At 59.7% G+C, this 23,876-nt stretch overlaps 2 protein-coding genes across 2 annotated transcripts in view; one reads left to right on the top strand and one right to left on the bottom strand.

Moving 5' to 3' along the window:
• Window positions 1-440: 440 nt before the first annotated feature.
• On the top strand, window positions 441-15,815 carry HSD11B2 (hydroxysteroid 11-beta dehydrogenase 2). The gene is made up of 5 exons (XM_086620872.1): window positions 441-711; window positions 13,934-14,167; window positions 14,404-14,589; window positions 14,802-14,939; window positions 15,454-15,815. The coding sequence occupies exons 1-5, from the start codon at window positions 441-443 to the stop codon at window positions 15,813-15,815; spliced, it is 1,191 nt and encodes a 396-aa protein (XP_086476998.1).
• A 1,356-nt stretch (window positions 15,816-17,171) lies between these two features.
• The window catches only part of ATP6V0D1 (ATPase H+ transporting V0 subunit d1), a 35,904-nt gene continuing 29,199 nt past the window's right edge, over window positions 17,172-23,876 (bottom strand). Inside the window, exons 5-8 of the mRNA XM_086620873.1 lie at window positions 20,526-20,603; window positions 19,736-19,912; window positions 18,930-19,007; window positions 17,172-18,392 (exon numbers count right to left, since the gene is read on the bottom strand). Coding sequence (XP_086476999.1) covers window positions 18,231-18,392; window positions 18,930-19,007; window positions 19,736-19,912; window positions 20,526-20,603 — 495 coding nt within the window. The 3' untranslated portion in view covers window positions 17,172-18,230. The remainder of the gene's footprint in view (window positions 18,393-18,929; window positions 19,008-19,735; window positions 19,913-20,525; window positions 20,604-23,876) is intronic.

Below are 23,876 nucleotides of genomic sequence, written 5' to 3' on the forward strand. Positions count from 1 at the left end.
AGCCAAGCCGTGCCGTGCCAAGCTGAACTGTGCCTACCGAGGTGGCATCATGTCCCGAGCCGAGCCGTGCCGTGCCAAGCTGAGCGGTGCCCACCGAGGTGGCATCATGTCCCCAGCCGTCCTGAGCCGAGCCAAGCCGTGCCGTAGGTGGCACGATGCCCCGAGCCGAGCGCAGCTGACCGGATCCGCGCCCACCCGGGCGGCACAAGGCGCCGAGCCGAGCCGGGCCGTGCCGTAGGTGGCACGGCGCCCCGCCGGTCCCCGCTCTGCCCGCCGGGGCAGCCGGGCCGCTCCCGGCCGTGCCCACCGCCCCGGCCCGGGCCCTCCCGTCTCCCATTGGCGGGCACGGGCGCGGCGCCGCCCCTTTCCCACCGCCTGGGCGGTTATAAACGGGCGCGGCGGGGCCGGGCGCGGCGGCAGCGGCGGGGCCGGGGCCCGGGATGGAGCCGGGGCTGGAGCGCTGGGCGTACGGCGCGCTGTGGGCGGCGCTGGCCGGCAGCCTGGCGCTGCGGGCGGCCCGGCGGGCGCTGGGGCCGGGCCGGGGGCTGGTGCTGCCCCTGGCGCTGCTGGCCGGGCTGCAGAGCCTGTGCCGCGCCTGGCTGCCGCTGCCCCTGGGGCTCGCCCTGGCCGCCGCCGCCGCCTGCCTGCTGCTGTGGCGGGCGGCGCCCCGCAGGCTGCTGCCGGTGGCGGGCAGGGCCGTCCTGGTGACAGGTGAGTGCGGGGGGGCACGGCCTCGAAGCCCTGACGGCCCCCGCCGCGGGGGCGGTGGGAGTGGGGCGGCCCGCGGGCACCGGTGTGGTGCTGTGAGTGGGGTGCCCTCTGTCCCCCCCGGGTGCTGTGCTGTGCCCGCGGTGGAGTGGGTGTAGCCACTTGGCCCTTCTGCTCCACCTGTACCCGCCCGTGCCCCTGGCTCGCAGCAAGGAGGCTCCTTTGGAGGGTCGCCTTTGCCCCCTGCAAGTGGCTTCTTAACTCCGAGCATCAAGTGCCCGTTGCAGTGTGATGCTGGGGGCTGCTTCCTCAGAAAGGCAGGAGGTTGAATGGGACACGTGGTGGGGCTGGCATGGAGCCGGACTGCCAGTTTGGGAGCACCTCGGTTGTCCTCACCTCCCTGTCTGGAGCCAGATTTGTTCTTGGAAAGCTTCTCATGGCATCTCCAGAGATTGCACCAGACCCAGCTACCTGGGGCTGAGTGCTGCTGCTTCATCCAGAGCTCCGTCCCAGGACCTGCTGGGGGCACGTGAGGCTGTTCCACCTCCTCTTGGGGCTGCCTGGCACAGAGCTGCTCCATGGGGAAGGTGGTTCGGCAGGGGATGTGCTGCGCTCCCAGGCCAGGCTTCGTGCAGCTCTGATGGCTGAATCTCTTTAGGATCTCTGCGTATACAAGTGCTTTCCCCTCTCCTTCCTCCCGGCAGTGGGACTAGAGGATGATGAAGGTAGCTGGGGTCACCGGGTGCTTTGCTGTGAGACGATGGCAGCGGACATGGGGTGGGCAGGAAGCGCTGGAGCCAGGGCAGTTGTTGCCACAGGTGTGCTGGGAGGGTGCTGCTGGTTCCGCGTGGGTGCAGGAGGGAGGGAAACCCATGGGTGGCACGACCTTGGTGGTGCTCCCAAGGATGGGAGTCCTCATTCTGGTTGGAACATCTGGGCTGGGCAGCCCCCCAAGTTGGAGGAAGGGGTTTGCGTGTTTCCTAGAAAATTTGGTCTTGTGATGGGGAGTCTTTGAGACGGAGAAGCGAGAGCCGCGTGCCCTGTCCGGCTCGAAGGGCTCCGTGGTGCCGGCGGAAAGCGGAGGGAGGCCTCTCCGGAGGAGGAAGCTTGGAGGAGCGAGGCAGCAGATGAATGAATGATTCAACCGAGTGAAGGTCGAAGCTGCAGCGGGGCAGGGCTGCCTGGGGAGGACATGTCGGAGAGCCGCCGCGCGCTCGCGGGTGCCCGGTGGCGTGCCAGGTCAAGCCAGCCCTGGCTCCGTGGCATCGCCTGTATAATTAGTGAGTCAGTGGCTGGAACAAGGTGTTCTTGCCCCGGTGCGTTGAGGTGACACCTCTGCAGCTCTGGGGTGTTTGCTCTCGGCTGCAAATATTTTGTGGTTTTACAGGTTCAAGGCGCAGCCCGCGGTGCGGGATCGGCGTTTCCTTACGGCTGCTCCGGCAGGTGCCGGCGATAGGGGCAGATGCGAGGGTTGCTGTGCCCGGGACGGCGTCCCTCGCTTGAGTGTTTGCGTCGTAATTAGCCTGGTTCTTTGGCGGATTAATTCCGGACACCTCCTGGCAACTGGTGTCTCCTCTGGTGTCTGCGGTGGGGGCAGGCGGGGAGGATCAGTGCAGGAGCGAGCTCTGGGAGGAAAACACGGCAGAGGGAGAAGCGCGGAGCTGGGTGCCTGGGGATGCCAGGCATCAGTGGAGGGGTGAGAGGTTGGAGACAAGGCTTCTACCACGCCATGTGTCGTGCTGGACCTTGCAGGTCAACTGAGAAATGCAACCAAGTCCCCTCTTGATACCTGCCATGGAGCAGTGCAGGTCCCAGCCCAAAAAGCTTTGGATGTAGTTTCCTCTTGGCCACTGGCTCAATCCTGTGGCAGGGAGTTGCACAGGTTCATCTGCTGCATCTCCAGGTCGAGGTGTCCCAGCTCCTCCAGCTGCTGGCTTTCCTGGACCCTGCTGGGAACAACCCTGAGTTGGGCTCTGCACATGATGCTCCAGTCTGGCCAGTGCTGGCTGATCCAAACTTAACTTATGGGAGGGGGTGGAGGGAAACAAACTGTGCAGGTTGGTGGGAAAGTAGCAGAGCTGGTGTGGAGCTGTTGGAGAGCAAAGTTGTGATGTGGTGCTTCCCATTTCTTGCAGGTTTGTGTTGCACGTGGGGCTGGGGCTTGGCCAGCGCAGGGGTGGGCAGCTGTGGTCTCCCATGGTGCATCCCCTGGGCTAGCAAAGCAGGTGGCCACTAGTCCCCACGGTGCCTGTGTTTATCTGTGCCTGTGACCTCCGGGCTCTTGCTCTGCATCCCAACTGTCCAGCTTCTCCCAGTGTGTGCAGGGGACAAGGAAAGTGTTAATGCTGCCCTTCCTGGGGGAGGTCAGAGCTGTTTGGGTCAGGAGGAGAATGCCCTCCTGGGCAGCGTGGGCTGGGAGAGGTCAGCCCCGGGAGGACAGGCAGGATGAGAAGGGGAGTGGAGATCAGCTCCTCCGGCCCAGTGCTGGGAAGGGGACAGCAGCCCTCTCCATGCTGCCCTGGATGTGTTGTCTTGAGCCAGCCCATGACTCCAAACCTGAAGAGAAAGTTCATGGTCCATGGCCAAGTGTGGGAAGCTGCAGGGACCCCAGCATGCCTGTGGTGTGGGTAGGGCACCCTGGGGTGCTGGTGATTGGCACCCATGGGCTGGTGGTTCACCAGGAGCAGCCTTGCTCCGAGCACCAGAGGGCTGGTTTTGGTGTGTTCGTGCCCTGTCCCCAATCTGAGCATGGCACTACTGGGTGTCTGTGGGTGCTGTGTGAGTGAAGAGGAGGGGTCTTGCTTGTACCCCCTGTCTCCTTGCTGTTAGGAATCCATATAAAAGTGCTTCGGGCTCCGTGGCCTGTGCAAGGGGAATGGTCTGCGAGAGCAGCCTTGGTGGGAGGTGATGGGCTGCCATTGCGTCGCCTTTCCAGATCCTGGCTGATAGCAATTTATAGAAGGTTTGCTTTTGACCTGGGCCGGTTTAGACAGGACCTGAGATCATCCTTTGGTCCCTGTGGTCTTTGTGGATGCCTGTGAAATTCAGTGAGGCCACGGGAACCACCCAACACCGCTGGGTTTAGTGCCTGGAGGTGGTGGAGGCAAGAACCGTGAGTGTCCCGGGGCTGCTGGAGCAGCGGTGAGCCCCTTGTTGTCCTGTAGCTCTGCCGCGTGTGACTGCTTGGGGTGGGTTTCTTGGACAGTAGCCAATTGTCTGATTTACTGCAGATCCTCGAAAAGACCCCACCTGCCTGCGGGGTTTCGCCAGAGCGGAGGGAAGACAGGAGTTGTGTCGCAAGGTATCGATTCTTAGGCTTCAGCTTGGGCGAGGAGTTGGAAAGAGTGAATCGTTGCTTTGTTTGGAGGTGGCATCTGGATCACACAGCTCTGAAACAACCTGGAGCCATAGGGCTGCTGCCTGGGGGAGGTAATCTGGGTCCCTTCCATCCCTGCTCCTCCTTGGTGGAGCCCATGAAGCTGGGAGGCACCTGCAGATGGGTCTGTCCCCCAACAAATCATCCTCATCAGGCTGCTCCAGATCCAAACCTGCCGTGTTCTCCTCTCTTCTCCTCCTTCCCTGCTGCAAGGGGAAGTTGGTTTTCCTGGTGAGGCTCCCTGGTTACAATTGCATGGCCCATTAACGATGTGAAACGGGTCAGAGCTTCACATCGCGTTCAAGGTTAGCGGAGGTTTTGCAACTTGATCGTAGCCGAGCGGAGCTTCAACGTTTCCCATGGAATCAACAGATGTTGAAGCATCTGGTGACCGCGGCAGGATGGGGTGATTCAATCCAGATGTTGGGACTTGCGCTCTTCTGCTGCGAAGGTGAATCACTTTCCTCGGTAAAGGAGCAGCGTCGCTCCTGTCCGGACTTTGATGGTGACTCTTAGATCCGTTTTCCAGCTAAATGGGGTGATTGAGGTGTCAGGGGTTGGGATTTTTGGGGCTGTTGAGTAACGGGTGCTGGCTCAGGGATGGGCACCTCTGCTCCAGGGCACAGCTGGAGCACCAGCATGGCATGCTCGCAGCCTGTGTTTGATGCTGAGCCCGCCAGCACCCCTGCCATGAGCCAAGCTTCATGCGAAGACGTTCTAGCTCTCCATAGGGACTTCCACGCTGCTTCTGGAGGTGGTGAGCCAGGTCAGAGATACCCGGGGTCTTCCTCAGGCTAAGTGCAGGTTGAAAATCAGCTCGTTCCCTGGAACTGCTCAGGTTTTTCCAAGATCTGTTAAAAATTAACAGCAGAGATGACGGCTCCTCCACGCTGAGAGGGGGGACAGGACCAAAACCAAACACCCAAACTCCAACCTTGGTGCAGAAGTAATCCCTTCCATGTTTAAAAGGGGTGTGGGGGCCAATATTTAACTCTCTAGTTAAGGGTTTTGCTGGGAGCAGAGCAGAAAAACCTCCAAGGATTTAGGATTCTTCCCCTCGCAAGGTTTCTTCAGAAATAAGCACCTACCCAGATGTTTAGATACACTCAGCTTTTTTCCCCTCGCTTGTCTATTAAATAAGTGCTTTTGAAGCCCACTAATGACCAGACCTGTCAGGGGAGGTGTGGGTTTTTTTTTTTTCCAGCACCGTTAACCAAAACCGATGAGCACAGATAATTAAGAGGAAGAGCGCGGAGAAGTCGCACGCTGTGGGAGAACGGAGTTGGTAGAGGAACCCAAGTTGGCTTGGTTCACCCTCGGGGTTATGCGGGGACATGAGAGCAGCAAAGCTGAGACTTCCCTGCAGAAATGAGATTGTCAGATGGGAACGGATGCTTCGGGAGGAGAGAAGTGTAGGCAGTTGCTGCCCTCTAGTCCAATGAGCAGCACGTCTTTAACGAGGTCTGGGATTGTGTTACCCGCTCTTGGGTTCGGCTCCTTCTCAAGCTGGGATCTGGTTGCAGAAGAGCTGTTGTGTTTTTCACTCCTGGTAGCACAGGGGTGGTGGACTTGCCCAGCCAGGGTTTTGCTTGAGCAGGGATGGGGTGAGGGAAGCCTTTAAGGTGCCTCCACCACGCCTGGGCAAGCATTTGCCTTCTCCCCATAGTCCTCTTTCAGTGCTGGTCCAAAACCCCAGCTGGGGGACCTCTGCTTGCCCAGCTGACCTGTGCGGGAGGAAAAGGCTGCAGGGCTTCCATACCTCTTCACAGGAGGTGATCTCGGCTCTGGAGCCTGCCAGGTGGAAAATGCCCGAGACCGTTGCCCTCATGCTGTCAGTGTGTTGCTATCGGTATAGTTTGAGACCATATGCCTGGTACCTCCTTCTCTGGTCCCCTTCAGCTGCCAGGGTCCATCCACTGTCCCCAATCTTCTGTCCCAGCCTTGTGCGTGCTCCTGCATGCGACATAACACTTCTGCTTCTGTCTTCCCTGGAGATCTGCCAGCCCCTGAGCTCTACCACTGTTCCTGGTGGGACCCGGCTTCCCCACCACACGTGGTGCCCTCCCAGGATTTGCTGCCTCTGAGGCTGTAATCTCCAAAAGCAGGTTTTGGCTTTGTGGCGGCGCGGCCTCTCGCAGGGCGGCTGACCCTGGGGAGCCAGATGGTGGGTGCTTCTCAGACAGGCTGGAGATGAGAGAGGAGGGAAGGGCTGGTGAGCTGAGGTCCTGGAGGAGGTACCTGCCCTCACATCGTCTTCAGAAGTTTTTGAATGTCTGGCCTTTCCTTTCAGTCCTGTCTCTGTTTCTTCTGGTGGTGGTGATCTCGTGCTGGGTCTCTTGGGTTCCACCACATGAAGCCTTGAGCAGATTTGTGACCCGTCCCTACCCCGTTTCTCCGCTGCAGTGGTTATAAACTTTGGCATAAACATCATGCCATGCACTTCTGCTTCTCATGACCACGTCCAAAGACACTGTGACCAACGCTTGCACCTCTCCAGGGTCCCGGTCACCAGCTGGGGACAAGCTCTGTAACCCAGGGTGTGCAGCCATCCTGTGGTGACTTCTGTCCCCCCTTCAGCCGGTGGACTGGGCTCTGCCTCCGCTGTCCCAAGCTGAAGGGCCTCTACATCGCCCTTCAGCCTGGATCGGCATGACTATGTCCAAGCACATCAGCTTGGAGGGCCACCTTCATGTATTCTGGGAAAACGCACCAAAATAGTCTTGTGATACTCAAAACTCTGACTCTGAAGAGGTGGAGGGAGAGGAGAGAACAACTGAAGTCTGGTGTGGCTTGAGGTGGCCGTGGGGGTACAGCTCTTAGCCTGCAGGCCTAAACAGCTCAATGTATTTCAAAAGCTGCCTTGGCTGAAGCTCAGTTGGTGTTCACTCAAGGGTTTTGTTCAGTTTCTTAAAAATAAAACAAAACCCTGAGCTCCACATGGATCTGGAAGAGCTGCAAGAGAAAATACAGTTGGCGCAACTGCAGAGCCCATCGTGATGTGGGGATGGGCAGGGCTTGCACCCATTCTTCTGCTTGCCTGGGCTTGTGGCATGTAGCAGGAGTTTATTCTTGTGACAAAAGGAATGATGAGGTGGCACCTTACGAGCAAAGCAGAATTTCATCACCCTGTCCTGGGTGGTGGTTCAGGGCTCTTGCACAGCTGACCTGACCCACCACATGGCCAGAGGTTCTCCTGGTGCTGCAGTGGCTGTGGTGCTTTGCTGTCCTGGCTAGAATTACCTTCCCTGAGATGTCCCAGGGTGGTGATGGCTCATGTAGACCATGTAGAAGAGCTGCTCTTCCCATCTGCTGCCTGTGGATGGCTTAGCCCTGCCTGTAGCAGACCTCAGGCATGACCTTCTGCATCTCCTTGCTGGCTCCTGGGGGGGCTGATGCATTATTGCATGTGAGAGATGGATGTGGGGCTTGGTTGGTGTTCCTCCAGCCTGCTGGGACTCCCTGGGGAGCCCTTTTGGAGCCCGGGGATACTCCCAACAGGGAGCCCCGGCTTTGCTGCCACCACCTTGTTCCTCAAGAGCATCTTCAGTGCCATGTCCTGACCATGGCTGGTGGAGCTTTCTGGTTTCCCAGCCTGGCTCCCACCCAGCTTCTCCCTCTCCAAGAGCCCGGGCAGACACATTCCGGGTGCTGGCTTGGCAGCAGCACCGATGGCGTGCCAGAGGTGTCCTTCCCAGCGACAGCTCTCGCTGATGGATGGCTTTCGTGGCTCGCCGGCTCTGTGTTCCTGGTTCGCTGTGTTCCCTCTGAAGGTGATTATTAACCCGGTTATCACCGCAGCTCTTCACAGCTTCCTCTTCTAGGGGGCCATCCATCCATCCCAGATTAGCTCTGATGTACATGCTGTCCCCTTTCCCAGGCGATGCCCGTGCTGCCACCTTCTCCCACTCATCCTTTCCCCCAGGAAGCTCGAATCCTTGAACGAAAGAGTCTGGCTGCTCCTTTTGGGGAGAAGGTGTCTCCTCATGGATGGTGGCAGCTGGAAGACCCTGGGAGGTGGCAAGCAGCCCCTTCTGGGAAATTCCTGCGCCCTTTTTTCTGCGAAACCCTGAAGAGTTGCAGGAGGGGAGGCACTTCCTCCATCCCGCCTGTCTGCGAGCCCTGGCTCCGTCCTCACTGGCAGCAGCACCGCTGCCGTGCCAGGGCTGGGATATCTCCCAGGCTGTCTTGCGCCTCCATTCCCCACCTCTGAGGAAAACTCTGGTCCTTTGGCACCTGCTGACCCTGTTGGTGCAAGCCCTTAGGCTGAGCTTAGCGGGTCCGGGTGCCAAGCTGCTGTCCCGAGAGCCTAAAGCCTGAGCCGAGGCTGACTCCAAGCTGGGGGATGGATCCTGACCTCCTCCAGCATCTCACCAGGTGCTGGCCTTGTGCAGGGAAAGGTGCTTGGGCTCATGGGGGTCCCCCTGGGGCTCATGGGGATCCTGGCTGCACCATGTGCAACATAATGAGCTCCTGGCTTCATCAGCCTCACTGGTGGGGCAGCATCTGCTGCCCAGCTTTGGGGGGGGGATAAGGCATCTGGGTGGCTTTTAGTGCCAGTGACGGGGAGGGCTGCGGCTCCTGGCACTGATTTATCTCGTGGCTTTGCTGGTGCCGTTGGGTCCCCAACAGTGATGTGCCAGCACCTGCTCCTGAGAAACGGGCTTTAATTCAGGAGCTGTGGGTGCGTCTGTGCCAGCCTCGGGCCCCCTTGGCATCTCTGCCCAGCTGCTTCGGGTGGTCTAGGTGGAAAATCAGATTTTTCCATCTTCTCTTTGGTTTATTGAGTGAAAGATCTGTTCCCGGGCGGAGGTGACAGCACATGAGGCTTCCGAAATGCTCGGCTAATCCCTTGTAATTCACACCATCTGGCCCTTGTCCCTGGCACGGGGAGGGGGTCGGGTCACCCGTGTACCCCCCTGCGGTGATGGGCATTCCCGGCTCTGCCTTCTGCTGGGGTCCCTAGGTCCCCACTCTGCTGGAAGGACGCAATGTGGCACTTTACCCTGGGTAGAGGGGGTTAGATCCTGCCCAGGGAAGGAGACGGAGGCTTTGGAGGGACGCCCACCCCAGCTGCTTGGGTGGGAGACTTGTGCGTTGTCCCCTCGCCCGGGATCTGGGGATGGGATTTGGGTCATCCCCGAAGGCATCTCCCTGGGTTTAATTGAATTTAATTGAATTAAGTGCTGAGGAGGACCAGCAGCATCACCGGGGCTGCTGCCACCTCCTGCTGCTCGGGCCCCATTCGCCAGCACCCAGGTGCAGCTCCGATTTCCTTGCCAGGACCTCGGGCATGGGCGTGCGGTGGGTGACGGCTGTCCAGGGTGGCCAGAGCTGGCAAGCGGCTGTGGTGGCTCAGCTGCCACAGGCACAGATGCTTCTGCCATCCCCTCCCTCCCCAGCACCCTGCCAAGAATTTGTTCCCTCTCACCCAGGGCTGACATCACCCCTTTATCGCTCCGTGTGTGGCATCCGGGTGGTGTTGGCTGCAGGGCCCTGCCCACGTGGGCTTTTTCTCTGTGATTCCTCCCATCCTGGACCTGCCCCATGCAGGAGACCCCCTGCCCAAGTCACTTCTGGGGTGCCCTGGGATTCCTCCTCCATGGGATCCCCGTGGCGCTCCCAGGATGGAGCTGGGATGACCATCCTCAAACAGCCAAGCCAGGATCAGGCCCCGCTGTGCCCACTTGGATGCCCAATGGATCCTTCCCGTGGTGCCACTGGGCTTAGCCGCATCCCACGCCTGGAGGAGCTGGATCTGAGGCAGCGGCAGTGAATCCTGCCGGGGCCAGGAGGCAACACCTCCGAGCAAAATGTCAGCCGTGTTTAGCTTGGCATCCCGGGCAGGATTTGAGCTCGAGCCTACGGAAACAAGCAGCTCAGCGCGTTAATCCGCTCGGCCTCAGCGCCCCAGCTCCTCTCCAGCCGCTGGTGTCCCTGAGCCCGGGGCTGGGAGCCTGGTGACGGTGGTGACAGCCCCGGCTTGGTAGGGTGGCTCGGACGGGGTGGTGGGACACAGAGTCCTGTGCAGGAGGTGGGATTGATATCCAGGGATTTGGGGAGCGGTGGCAGGGCTGTGGTGGGCACATGAGGTCCCCAGGCAGAGCTGGGGAGGGGACAATGCTGCCTTGGGTGTCCAACCCAGCTGACAGGCATCCAGCTGCCTCTGGGCTTGGCAAGAGATGGTGTGTGCCCAAAAGATGCTCCACAGCCACCTTGCTGCCCATCCTTGCCCGCTGCCCCCGGGGCTGCCAGCTGCCAGGGCTAACCCGGGGCAGCTGGGCCAGCAGAGCGATGCTCAGTCCTGGGGCAACTCCCCTCTGCCTTCCACACTGGCGTCCCAGGCTGGGGTGGCCGTTTGAGAGAGCAGCTCCCAGGGAAGTGCCACTGTGCCCGGGTACCCACTGGGCTCTGGGGCAGCTTTGCCAGTGCACGGGGCTTCTTCAACTGTGCCGCGCTTCCGACCGCTGAAGGTTTGCAGGTCTGAGCTGGTCCTCTCCCATTGTGTGTGGCACAGGGATGAGGATGGTTCGGGGATGAGGATGTTCAGCTGGTGGTTCAGGGATGAGGATGCTCGGCTGGTGGTTCGGGGATGAGGATGCTCGGCTGGTGGTTCAGGGATGAAGATGCTTGGCTGGTGGTTTGGGGATGAGGATGCTCGGCTGGTGGTTTGGGGATGAGGATGCTCGGCTCATGGATGAGGATGCTTGGCTCATGGATGAGGATGCTTGGCTCGTGGTTTGGGGATGAGGATGCTCAGCTTGTGGATGAGGATGCTCAGCTCATGGTTCGGGGATGAGGATACTTGGCTCGTGGACAAGGATGCTTGGCTCACAGCTTCGTGGCTCAGGACTCAACCACTCACAGCTCAGGTGGGAAAGCCACTCCTGTGCCACCAGCCCTCTGTCACGCACCGTGGCAGCGATGGGCACAGGGGAGCAGGGGGTGGTTGTGGTTTGACAGCTCCCGGCCAGTCATCGTGTTATCGCCCATCTCGGCTCCGCTCAGCAAACCGCAGCGTTGATTTTGAGCATGTGCCCGTGCGTGGCAGCCCTGGTGCCAGCTGCAGGAGCCGGGCGAACACCTGAGTCGGTAAAAACCCAGCGGCGTGCTGAAAAGCCAGCAGGGTGCCGTGCCTGACTCAGCTAAAAGAAACGTGCCCACACCAAACCAGGATCGCAGCGTCAGCCGGCTCCACGGCCGGGCAGCCTGACCGGGAGCTGCTGGGCTGGCACAGCTCAGCCCCTCTGGTGTCTCTGCCTTTGCCGGCAAGGGGCATCTCAGGGCGGTGGGCAGGCGATGCCGTGTGCTCAGTCCTGGGGGAGCCACCGCAGTGGCTGGAGGTTCTGCAATGTCCCTGGGGAATTGCGGCCGACCTGCTGCTCCGGCAGGTGGCCAGTTGGCCCCCCTGGGGCAGGTGTTTGCCAAACCTGCTGAGCTCTGCCAGATTTTGCAACCTGGGCGGGGTTGGGACAGGGGCTTCGAGCCACCCTCCGCCGCGCTCCCTATGCCGAGCTTCTCCCACGCTCTGTCCGGCCGCGATCCCTCCCGCCAGCATGGATGCAAACCCAGTTGGCGAGGCGGATGGGAGCCGGCGCCGGCATCTCCTCGTGATGCAGCATCCTCGGCGGCGGCGTGCCCCACGCCAGCCTTGCTGGGGTCACCCAGACTGGCCGGCTCCGGCATTCCCGAAGCCGAGCCAGCGGCGGCAGCTCCCCCGCCAGCCCCAGTGTGGCCGGTGGCTCATGTGCCGGTAGCCACGGGGAGCGAGCGTGGCCCTGGGCAAGCTGCCCAGCTTTGCAGCCACGTGTTACGTTCCCAGGGGGGTTCCGTTTTCCCTGCCTGCACTCGGCCATGCCGGAGTGCGGCGGCCAGGAAGCCGAGCAGCGCCGGAGACCTTAAATAACACCAGAACATCCTCGCCCTCCTGGCCCCGGGCCTCCTGCCAGCCTCCCAGAGGGGTTTTTTTAGTTTTTTGGGTTTTTTTTTGGCGTGTGAATAAATTCAAACTTCCGAAACAAACCCTCCGCCCGCCCCGCTCCTCTAAGGCAAAACAAACCCTGCCTGGCTCCGACCGCACGCGGATGTGTTTGCTCCCTCCTCGCCAGGTTTGCCCAAAATAAGCCGGCGAGCCTGGCTCTCTCGCGGGTTTTTGGGCTGTTTCCCGGTGTTTTGAGGCTCGGGAGGTGATGGGGAGCTTCAGGTTTGGACTTGGAAGCTTTTCTGGCTGGCTGAGGCAGGAGCAGCGCAGGTAACAGTGTCCCGGTGGCGGGCAGGGCGCTGGCTGCGGCACGGCGAGGCCATGGCAGCGAGCACTTTTATTTTTAAGCTTTATCTTTATTGCAGTTTTCTCCTGGCCTGTTGGGAAAGGCGAAATGCACCTTATCTGGCCGCCCGCTGGCAACACGACCCGTTCCCGGAGAGGGGAGAGGCGGGTGTGCCATGCTGGCATCACCGCGGCACCTTCAGCATCCCCTGTGGCACCGGGGGCTGATGCCGGGGGTAACGCTGAGCCATCCCAGCATCACTCGTGATGGGTGCTGGGTGTGGCGTGGGGAAGGGGGGTGCCTTCAGCCCCTTCCTGCCCGCTCCGGGGTGTGTTATCGCTCTGGCCTCTGGCCAGGAGTTTTATTACGGTTTTCTGACGCAGCAATTAGGTAAAGCCGAGGTGGGGACCGGGCTGCTGACGCTGAGCCGGGGATGGCTTAGGTGGCACCCTGCGAGCTGGAGCTGGCAGTGCCCCGATCCCAGCCTGGGGGGTCAGCTGGTGCCCGTGACCACCCTGAGGCTGGCAGGAGGGGTCTGGGGTCTCATGAGAGTGCCCATGGCCACCGCTGCATCCACCCGGGGTGGCTCCAGGTGCCGGATAGGGCCCTTTCTCAGGGATGTCCTAAGGGGCACCCAAGGGTGCCAGGCAGGAGGGTGCAGGAGCCACGGTGCAGCACTCCCCTGTTAATGGTTAATGTGGCTGGGCAGCGGCAGTGGCACAGGCTCCGCGGAGCTATCAGCGCTGCCATCGGCCCAGAGTACACGCCGTACCTTGCTGCCGCTGGTTGTTTACATCCCGGCCACTCCACCCCGGCCACTGGCCCCGCTGCTGCCCCACGACACCCAGCTCCCGCCCGGGCTGCTCCCCAGCCACCCCACCGGTGGCTTTGCTGGTGATGGTGGCACCTGTGGTGCCCTCGCTCCAGCTGAGATGGAGGTGAAGAGCCTGGGACTGGGCACAGCAGCACTCAGCGCTCCCTGGCATGCGACATTGCCGTTGGATACTCCCTTGAGGGATGCAGGGTGGCAGGAGCAGACCAGGATCCCTTTTTTTTTTTTTTTTTTCCCTTCGTTTTCTCCCTATTTTTAATCCCCTCGGCACCCCTGCCCGGTGTGGGGGGTGCTGAGCCTCTTGGCCACCATCTCTGGGAGGCGAAAAGCAGCGTCTCCCACAGAGCCTCGTGCCAGCTCCCAGGGGTGCCCGATGGAGTTTTTTGGAGGACATTTAGAGGGTGATGCCTCCTGCCCCGCACTGGGCTGTCCCGGTGCCGCGCTGTGCCTGCGGTTTTGCCTGCACCTCGCATCAGAGGCGCGCTGGGGGCGATGGGGTTGCAGATAAGGGATTGTTTTCTTCCTCCCGTGTGCGATAGAGAGAAAACAGCAGCTCCGCAACCTGCGGGTGCCCCCGGGCAAGGTCATGTCCGCTGCGGGTCGGCAGCCGGAGTGCGGGGTGACGAGCCAGGGTGGTCCTGAGGTTGGGGGACCAATGCCAAGGGTATGGTCCCTGGGGCTGGTCCCTGGGGATGGAGAGGTAGAGTTAGGGGGTCCCTGGGTGCTGGGGGCAGCTGGCACCGGCCACTGCAGGGCTCCTCTCGGCTCTCACAGGCTGTGACTCGGGCTTCGGGCAGGCGACGGCGCGGCACTTGGACGCCATGGGATTTCGGGTGTTCGCCAGCGTGCTGGACCCGCAGGGTCCCGGTGCCCAGGAGCTGCGCAGGAGCTGCTCGTCGAAGCTGACGCTGCTGCAGATGGACCTGACCAAGCCGGAGGACATCCAGCGCGTCCTGCAGCACATCCAGGCCCACACCAACAGCACGGGTAGGAGCCCTTGGCACCCCTCCAGGACCCCACAAGCTCAGCTTGTGGGCACTGTGGCAATGCCAAACCTCCACGTGCCCTCCCCACCACCATCATGGGCTGCATCCCTGTGAGGGCTTGTCCCGGGGCACCCCACTATTCCCCTGCCGGACCTGCCACGAACTGGGGAACAGGTGGGATCCCCAGGGTGGGGGTCTCCCATTTGGGTCACCTCTTCAAGCATCCCCTCCCCGCAGGGCTCTGGGGCCTGGTGAACAACGCCGGCTTCAACGACACCATCGCCGACGCCGAGCTCTCGCCGCTGGGCAAGTTCCGCACCTGCATGGAGGTGAACTTCTTCGGTTCGCTGGAGCTCACCAAGGGGCTGCTGCCCCTGCTCCGCTCCGCCGGCGGCCGCATCGTCACCGTGAGCAGCCCGGCAGGTGAGCAGCGTGGCTCACCGCACCCCTGGCACCCCCAGCTCGGGTGCAGGTCGAGCATCCCTGCGGTGTGGCATGCCTCCTGCTGACCTGGGCACCTCCGCTTGCCCAGCCAGCCGCACCAGGCTGGCACCTGAAGCCCTGGTCCCTGCCTGCCCCCAGCCATGCAGGCAGCTGCCCAGGATTCCGCTCACTCGTCCTTTTGCTCCCGCAAGGTGACCTGCCCTTCCCCTGCCTGGCAGCCTACGGGGCCTCCAAGGCTGCCCTCAGCCTGCTCATGGACACCTTCCGCAGCGAGCTCCAGCCCTGGGGGGTCAAAGTCAGCCTCATCCTGCCTGGTTACTACAAAACAGGTAAGAGGGTCGGTACCCGCTTGCTGCCCGCACCAGCGGGCAAAGCGCATGTTCCCCTGGGGAGGCAGAAGAGATGGTGACGGAGCAATGGCAGGAGCTGTTGGCGGTGCAGGAGGCAGCTTCTGGGTGTCCCCAGCCACTTTGCTGGGAATGGTGGCCATCCTGGAGCCTTTGGGCTCTGGTTGGTGAGAGGCAGGGTCAGAATCGGGCCCTGCCAGCAGATCCTCTGCCACCAGGGTTGGCCGAAACAGCTCAGCCACATTTATGGTAGCACCATCCCCATTACAGGCAGGTAATGACCAGGCCTGAGACCTCTGGTCCAGTCCTGGGCTACGAAGGTCCACCATGGTGTTCCCACCACACTTCTTCCATGGCAGAGCTCTGCCAAGGTTTCAGCAGGACCTTCCCAGGAGGCTGGGAGGGGACTTGGGGGGGCTGCTGGCACCCATGCCAGAGGGGCTGGAGGAGGCGGGGGGGGGGCCACGCAGCTGACGGGGGGGCCGCGTCCTTGCAGGGACGACGTGCGACCCTGCCTTCTGGAACCTGCAGAAGCAGCGGCTGGTGGCCAGCCTGCCCCGGGAGCTGCTGCAGGCCTACGGCGAGGACTACGTGGAGGAGATCAACCGCCAGTTCATCCAGTTCATGAAGGTGGCGGTGGAGGACCTCAGCGCGGTGGTGAACAGCATCACGGACGGGCTCCTGGCTGCCAACCCTGCCGTGCGCTACTACCCAGGGCAGGGCCTTGGGCTCATGTATTTCATCCACCGCTACCTGCCCTATTTTGTCCGGGACTTGTTCCTGAAAGGATTCTTCATCAACCCCAAGCTGCCCCGGGCGCTGCGGCGAGAGCACCGCGACGCCGCCAAGAAGGCCTGACCCCGGCCCGCATGCGGTCGCGGGGCAGGAGCGAGCCTTCTCCCGGGATTTCCAGGCACGCCAGCCCCCGAGCGCGTGCGCGGCCGCCGGCGTTGCCCTCCCGCACCGCGGGGGAACGATCAGTGCTAGACGTTAAAAAAACCACAAACAAATTGCTTTCCACAATCAGGCAGATGCAGATCTATTTTCTATCGGACGAGAATCGACGTTTTTCTAAAGACCTCGGGTTTGTATTTTTTCTAACCACGCGGCCTCCACGGGGGCTGCCCCTGCCTGACGCCGCGGCTCTGCACCACGAGCTGGGATGTGCCCTGGGCGTTTCGCAGCTGCCCGACATCTTCCTCACCGCTGTCGGAGCTGCGAGCGCCCGTCCCCGTCCCCTCTTGGCTGGGTCAGGCCCGGGATCCTGCGTCGCTGCTGTTCATGACACACTCCACGTGCTCCCGGCGAGCGCAGGGGCCGAGGCCGGGCTGCAGAGCTCTTCACGAGATGAACTACGTGATTGTCACTTTTTAAATAAATCTCTTCTTCATACACCGCTGGGCTCTGGAAGTCTCCTTCCGCGGCGCAGCACCGCGATGCGTGGTCAGGGATGCCCTGCGGGCAGAGCTGAGCTGGGTGGCGGCTGGCACTGCACGGAGCACCGTGGCAGAAGCCTTGTGTGGGGCAGCAGGTGCCACAGGCAGTCCCAGAAAGGGGTCAGCCTGTCAGGAAGAGCTCGTGCCCACTCCCTCTTACTCCCCATCCCTACCCCCAAGGCTTCCTTCTGCTTTGCTCTGCCTCTGGGACCTCCCTGGCACTAGGATGGAAGGGGCGAAGGTGCCACACAGCCCCACGCAGGAAGTCCAGGCACAGGGGCACAGGCTTGGCACACCTCCCTGACTGCACAGCTCACTCCCATACAGCTGCAGGAGCAGCGAGGGCTACAGCCCCTGGGCACCCACTGGGTCAGCACCCAGCTGCACCCACAGACCAGGCTGGAGTGCAAATGCCCAGGGCTCCAACTGGTGGCACGACCCCTCTGCCTGGGTAGAAGCACTTGGCTCACATCACGCAGGAGCCACAGCAGGATCCGCTACTACAAATACCTAATTCCCTGGGGAAGAGGCCCCGCGCGTGACACAGGGTATTTTTGGGGATGTGGGAGCAGGCACCCAGTAAGCAGGGAGAGCACAGTGCAGAAGGCAGATATTTATTGGTGGAGAGAGGAGGGGATCACGGGATAACACACACTGCTGAGGTGACCACAGCACAAGCTGGGACAGAGCTGCTCTCCCTCCATCCCTCCCAGCAGCAGCACCAAGCACGTTTCCCACCAGCGAGGCAGCTCCCAGACGTCGAGCACAAGCAGGAGTGGAGCCGCTACGCCATGTCCAGGCCTTGGCCCCCACCCTCTAACCACAGACGGGCAGGGCCTGCGACAGGGCATAGGACAGTTCTTGCCATCAGCTGCCCTCTGCACTCACCAGGGTGACCAAGTGGAGCCAGACCTGAGGGCTGCCCTGCCCAAGGGCCAGCTGCGCCCATACAGCTCCCTGGCAGCACCAGGCTGGACACCCTGTGCAGAGGGAGGAGGCTGTGCCAGCCTGGATGTCTGCCCTGGGGCAGGGGTGCAGGGGTCCAGCACCATCTGCAGAACCAAAGGGAGACCCAACTCTTGCACGGTCTTGACAGTCAGCTCCAAGCTGAGGAGCTCAGCCAGCTTATGGAGCCCTTTGAAGCTGCAGGACGGGAGGGAGAGCAACAAGAGCCACTGCCGAGGACACAGCCAGGCTGCACGAGCAGTGCAGACGCTGGAGTGAGGAGGAACATGCTCCACAAGCGCTCTGGCTCTGTCCTCACGTTCCCACAGGCTCTGTCCCAGTCCTGGCCAGGGCTGCTCAGTCTCTCCCAGGTCAGGGTTAGCTACAGGGGGATGCAGGGATTGCACAGCAGCATGGACTACGCTACAAACCACACTCAGAACGGAATCTCACAGGAACAACACGGACTAGGAGGCGTGCAGAGCACTGGCATGGAGGACCCCCAGCCATGGCAGACCTGACGTGTTCCTCTGCAGCGCTGGGATCCCTCAGAAGCAGCCACCCCCCAGCTGGTGCTTGCTCTAGGAGCGTAAGCGCATACAGCAGATTAGGACAGCCACAGGGGGACTATTGGATTAGATACACATCAGGAGGTGTCCCTCCTGCTACACGGGGTCAAGCCTGTGCCACCGGTCCCTCCGGACCTCTCACAGCACACACAACTCAAACTTCAGCTTGTGAATAAGTTAACTAGCAACTGTACATTTTCCTCGTCTGAGCCAGTTCCACAGATGGGACATCCCTGGAATCTGGGCAAGGGATAACTCAGGGAGTTAGAGATGGGTCGCTCCGGACTCCAGGGGTGGGAGGGTCGGACAGGAGCAGAGCAGGGTTAGAAGATGGGAATGTAGTTGTCGATCTTGGTCCTGTGCCGCTGGGCGATGCACTCTGCGATCCACACGATGTTGCGGCACTCCTGCTCCTTCAGCTTCACGAAGGCGTAGAAGACTCCAAAGTGGAACTGGTTGAGGAAGGCCAGCTTGTTCAGCTTCACCTGGGGAAAGCCCAGAGGAGGACATGTTACTTGGCCCCCTCAGATGGGAGGAGCTGGTGAAGGCAAGCGTGGAACAGCTTGGGAGGTGCCACGAGTTCCCCCACAGGCTGGAGGGCTCAGCAGAGGAATCCTGCTCCACATCCCCCTAGGTCCTCAGGGCAGCTCTAACCTATAGCCCCTGGCTCAGGACAGGCTCTGACATGCGAAGGGGCAAGTATTTATACCCTCAGGTACTGTGAAAACCCTCCTTTACCATGTAATTACACTCTGGTTTTGCTGTCGATGGACCAAATACCCACCAGCAGCCCCAAACTTGCCTCTCCCAGCGCTCTCATCTGTCTGGGAGAGAACACAGACCAAGCACTATGCTGGAACCCCATTCCCTCGCTGGAGCAGAGGGCTAACATCCTTTTCCTCTCCCCAAAATCTGCACATCCACAGCACTGCTGACAGGGCAGATGACAAGCTTGCTGCTACCCTGAGCTTTGCCAACAGCACAGGTAGGCACACGCCAAGATGTTCTTGGGGCTCACTCACCTCGTGCTCGAAGAACCTGTCTTCAAGGGTCTTGTCTCCAGGGTTGCTGCCAGCCCCTTCAAACAGCAGCTTGTACTCCTGCAGGAAGGCACCACAAGAGGATATACCCAAAGCCCTCCAAGCTCAGCAGCGTTTGGGGGCCCCGTGTGTCCAACAGACGCTCCAGCCACTGTGTCAGGTCAGCAGAGGACACTGATAAGCCAAGAGCCTGTCTTGTGCACACACAAACAGCAGCAAGGGGATGCTGCCGAGGCCCCAAAACACTGGCACATGCCCTGGCTGCTTCAGCAAGGGGACATGGAGCTCTCTGACTCCAGAGAGGTCCCCAGCCACGTACAGGAGCAGCTTAAGGAACCCAGACACATCCAAACGTGTCCTCCCAGGTCAGTGTCTCCCCTGTGACTGACGCACAGCTCAGAGTGACCCACTAGGGCTGGAGATGCAGCACACCACTTCTTGCTGAAGACACATTTCCACCCCCAACCAGCCAAAGAGAGACTGTCATTGCTGCCACCCCGATTCCTCATGGGTTTGGTGGTGAGGGCAGTCCCCACACCCTGGGATGGGGCACTCAGGGCACACCTGGCCTCCCTATCACCACTGCAGCGACAGCCATGACTAACAAGCCAATGGGATCCCAGGCAAGGCAACTCCATCCTGGTCAAGCAGAGCACAGGACCAGCAGCAGCAGACAGACACCCCTCCCCCCAGGCTGTCAATCCACAAGTTCCCCCAGATCCTTGAGAAGCTCTGATCCAGAGCAGGTCCTTGCACCAGTCCCCACAGCCCTCACCCAAAGCACTCACAGGGTAGTAGTCAGCAACATTTTTGACTTGTTCATAGTCATCTGCTCTGGCCAGCTGAGCCAGGCCCTCAGGGTAGAGCTTGCCACAGTGTGGGAACAGCTTTGCTCGATCCTCCTTGGACAGCTCCGTACCAAATGAGTTAATGGTGATGATAAAGGCCCTCCGGTCAGCTTCAAACTGTGGGAGAAGAGAGGTTCATCTTGGGATGCAGCATCTTTGCCAGAGGGCAGCAGGTCCCGTCGCTGCTCTGAACAGAGCCACATCAGAGGGCAGCATGAGCGAGCTGCCTGGGAGGCACACAGCTATCCTGTGCTTAGCCAGGGCAGGCTCCCAGCGTGCCCAGCAGTTGATGCCTGGGGAGCAGACAGGTGAGGAAATCCCATCCCAGGCACAAGTCAAACGACCAAGCAGAACCCCACCAGGTCAAGGAGCCTCTCTCGCCCACTGCCCCTGAGCCCTGCGCATCCCACAGCTAGCTTTGGCATGGAGGCCGTGCACCAAACAGCTTTGGTTGTTCTCCTGCTTGTTATCCATGTGAGAGGATGAAGATGTTGCCACGAAGGCAACAGGTGTGTCAGCACTCGGCAAGATGAGGACTGGGGAACCAAACCTGTCCAAAGCCATGAGCAGGCAGAGTTTTCCCAGGTATGCCAGTGAGCAGACTGAGTGTGCAGGGGGAATGCTGAAGAATATCTTGAGCATCCTTAATGCTGGCAGGTAAGCTAGGCCTGAGCACAGAGCAATGAGTATCACTGCAATACCGTCCAGCTACAGGGGCTTCCAGACCTACCTCCAGGATCGGGCACATGGCATCTGCTGTGGTACCTCCCAGCATCTTACAGAACTTGTAGAAGGACTCCAGGTAAGCCTGGAAGAGAGAGGGTAGATGAGCACTGTTCTACACAGCTTCATCTGCCGCCCCAGCAGAGGACAGACAGCAAGCAGGGATGCTCCCAGACACTTCCTAACACGGCACAGGCACTCTCACCCCACGTGAACTTGGACGCCAAGCCCACACAAGGGTCAGTGCTTCCCCAGGAGCTGGGGCCACGTCGGGTTGTGGTTGGGTTTGCTCAAGATCCCCAGGCAGCAAGGTTAAAGCCTACTTTCCTCCTTTGTGTCATCTAACTCCAAAGCGTTTACCGAAGTCTCACATGGTTTCCTGACCTCGCTCCGGCCTCCGCAAACACGCCAAGCCACACGGCTACAGCTGCAAGACCTGCACTTCAGAAAGTCCCGCTGTGTAAGCAGAGTCAAGAGAGACAGGACATCTGCGAAGGAAACGAGCCGTTCTCTGTAATTCTTCTCGCGCGCTGCAGCCGCTTGGTCTCCATCCCAACTGGAGCACTGCAGAAAACATCCAAGGCTAGGCACAGCTACGCTGCCTCCAGGAAACGTAATCCTTTGCGGAGATGTACCGTAATCCAGCTGGAAGATGACTGTATCTCCCAGGGGGAGCCCGCGAAGGCAGTGCATGGCTAAAAGTGCTGTTCAGCAAAAACTTTCTCAGAAGGCATCATGTGATAAAATACCTCCCTGGACAGAGCTGCAACCAGAATCGCTTAAAAAGGATGGAATAAAAAAAAATCTCTGCTTTGTCACAACAACTCCAGGACTGAAGAGGGATCAGGAACGCGCGCGTTAGGCACCCTCAGCCTCTGCACTAGGAAAGCACCTGGATTATGGCGTTCTGTAAATATTTGTCACCGCGCGGTGCAAGAGGACACTGCTGGGTGAGCATCACACGTCATCCCCAGCACTTGCCACTGCTCAAATGCGGGAGAGCGCAGAGCATCGGTCTGCGGAGTCGCTGCAGGAACAAGGGCACGGATAACGGACTTTGCTTGAGGCTGACAGAAAAGGGAACCTGGGAAAGATGTTTAGTCACCACCTCTGCCCTTCTCAGAGTTCACACACAAACTTAAGGCCTTAGAAGCAAAAAAAGGTGAACTCAAACATCCAGCACTGAATGAGGATCCAGTACCACAGACACCATGGAAACACAGGCTGTAAAACAGCTGCATTGAGTACCCTCCCCTACGGACCCCTCTGCAGACAACAGCGATTTACAGAAACTCTCCAGTGTCCCGAAACCCTTATCCCAGACACGGTGGTGTCTTTGCATTTAATAACCATTAATGGACTTTCACTTTCATGAACCCACACGCTGACCCTCTGCCTCCAGCTAGGCTCATCTGTCTGTCACATCCAGCCTAAAGGGAGATGTGTGGCCTGTCCATCCACGCTGACTTTCCCAACGCAATCTGCCGTTACCACCACAGCTCGGGTTCACTCCTCCTCCAGGTGAGGAACCCCAACTGGTTTTGTCATTTCCCATACAGAAGTCGTTGTACCCAAACCTTCAAACGTGTTCTCCTGAGCAGCTTCTCCTGCTCTGCTGTTCATATTTGGAGATGAGAGGGGAGAGGAACGAGACAGCGTTCAGGACAAACACGCTACAGATGTGCACAGCAGTGCTGGACTCCACTGCTGACCACCCTCTACACCAAGAGCTGATCACTTACTTCTAACCTCTGCTCCCCATCTTCATCATATTTCCATTCAAGAACCTGCTCATTTGTCATTGCTAACAAGAAACCTTTGTGATTGCTTTCCCTCTATGAATCCTGCTCAAACCTTCTGCCTACACACTCACAGATTCCTTCAAAAAAAAAATCTCCAGGTCTGCGAGGTAGCACTTCTCCCTCCCGTGCCAACTCCTCCCAGATGCAGGCATCCATCCCAGGCTCGGCTCCTCAGAGCAACTCTGTGCAGATTTCAGACCCGATTTCATTTCCCTCATTTGCCCATGAAGACCATTTGCATTGTATTACACATTTTCCAGTCCCCGGGGAGAGACGTGGCTTCAAGTGAGAGTCTGTAAGCGGCAGTTACCTTTTCCATCCTTGCATCCCCATGATTTGCTACCGACAGAACCCCTGGGGCTGCTCTTTAGCAAGAACCAGTCCCACCCAGCACACACCAGACTTCTACGCTTCAGTTTGGGGGTAGGAAGAGCAGAACGCAAAGCAGTATCAGGCTTCAGAAAGGAAACGGGAAAGGATGTGGTGGCTGGGACCCAAGGAGACACCCCCCACACCCCCCAACCTGTTTGCCCTGCGCTCACTCTGTTCCCTGCCTTCCCCCACCTGTCTCGGCTCAACACAGAGCTCTGCACCTTGCAAGGGTGCAGGTATTTATGTGCACGGGCATAGCTCCCCCCGTTACAGCAAGAGACCAGTACACACCAGAGGCCATCTGCAGCTGGGCATGACTGCCGACACACAGCTCCTTCTCCCCTCCCTTTGCCTCCTTCCCTTCACGCCTGATCTGCTCTCTGCCTCTCCAAAGAGGCCACAGCTTCCTTGGGAAGCAGAGGTCACACTGACTGCGAGCTGGCTGTGACCAGCCAAAACAAGGTGGGCAGATACAATCTGCATCCCACCCTTAATCCAGAGAGTGGAGATGGAGCGATACCGCGGCCTGCACATAAACACATGCTTTGATACCACCAGCTAAAACCAGACGGGGCCGGCAGAGGAGACAACAGCTCTCTGTGCAGGCTCGGGACAAGGAGATCCTCAGTCCCTCCACATCCCTGTGCCTGCAGGACTCCTTCACCCCGGCTGCACCTTTGACACTGCTCTACCAAGAGCATCTAACCCCAACCACAGCCACCGAAGGCTTGAGCAGACTGTTGGAGGCTCTTCTGAAAGAGCTCAAGACAAAGAGCCAAGCCCGTGGAAGTCCTTCAACCAAGTTTAAGATCTGGCTGCTTTGGCCTTTTAAATGCCGTTAACTACATACCTAGACTCGTGTGGTTAAGGAGCAGCCTTCTCCTGCCTGCCTGGGGCTGAGGAACTTTATCCAAACACATAACCTCTGCAAAATCCCTTGCACAGACTCTTGACAGCCTGACAGCTCCAAAAAAAAAGCTCCCTCTGCCTAGTTGTGGTGCTCTGACTCTGCAGAACTGTGTGATCGGATGTCAGTCCCCTCCAAGAGCACGATCTTTATTTTCCCATGGAGGCAACCAGCTCTTGGTCAGCTGGAGAGAGACTTTTTACAAGGGCGTGTAGCAACAGGACAAGGGGAAATGGCTTTAAACTGAAAGGGGAGATTTTGATTAGATCTAAGGAAG

The sequence above is a fragment of the Tauraco erythrolophus genome, chromosome 15 (genome assembly GCF_009769465.1).
Source record: "Tauraco erythrolophus isolate bTauEry1 chromosome 15, bTauEry1.pri, whole genome shotgun sequence".
NCBI lineage: Eukaryota > Metazoa > Chordata > Aves > Musophagiformes > Musophagidae > Tauraco > Tauraco erythrolophus.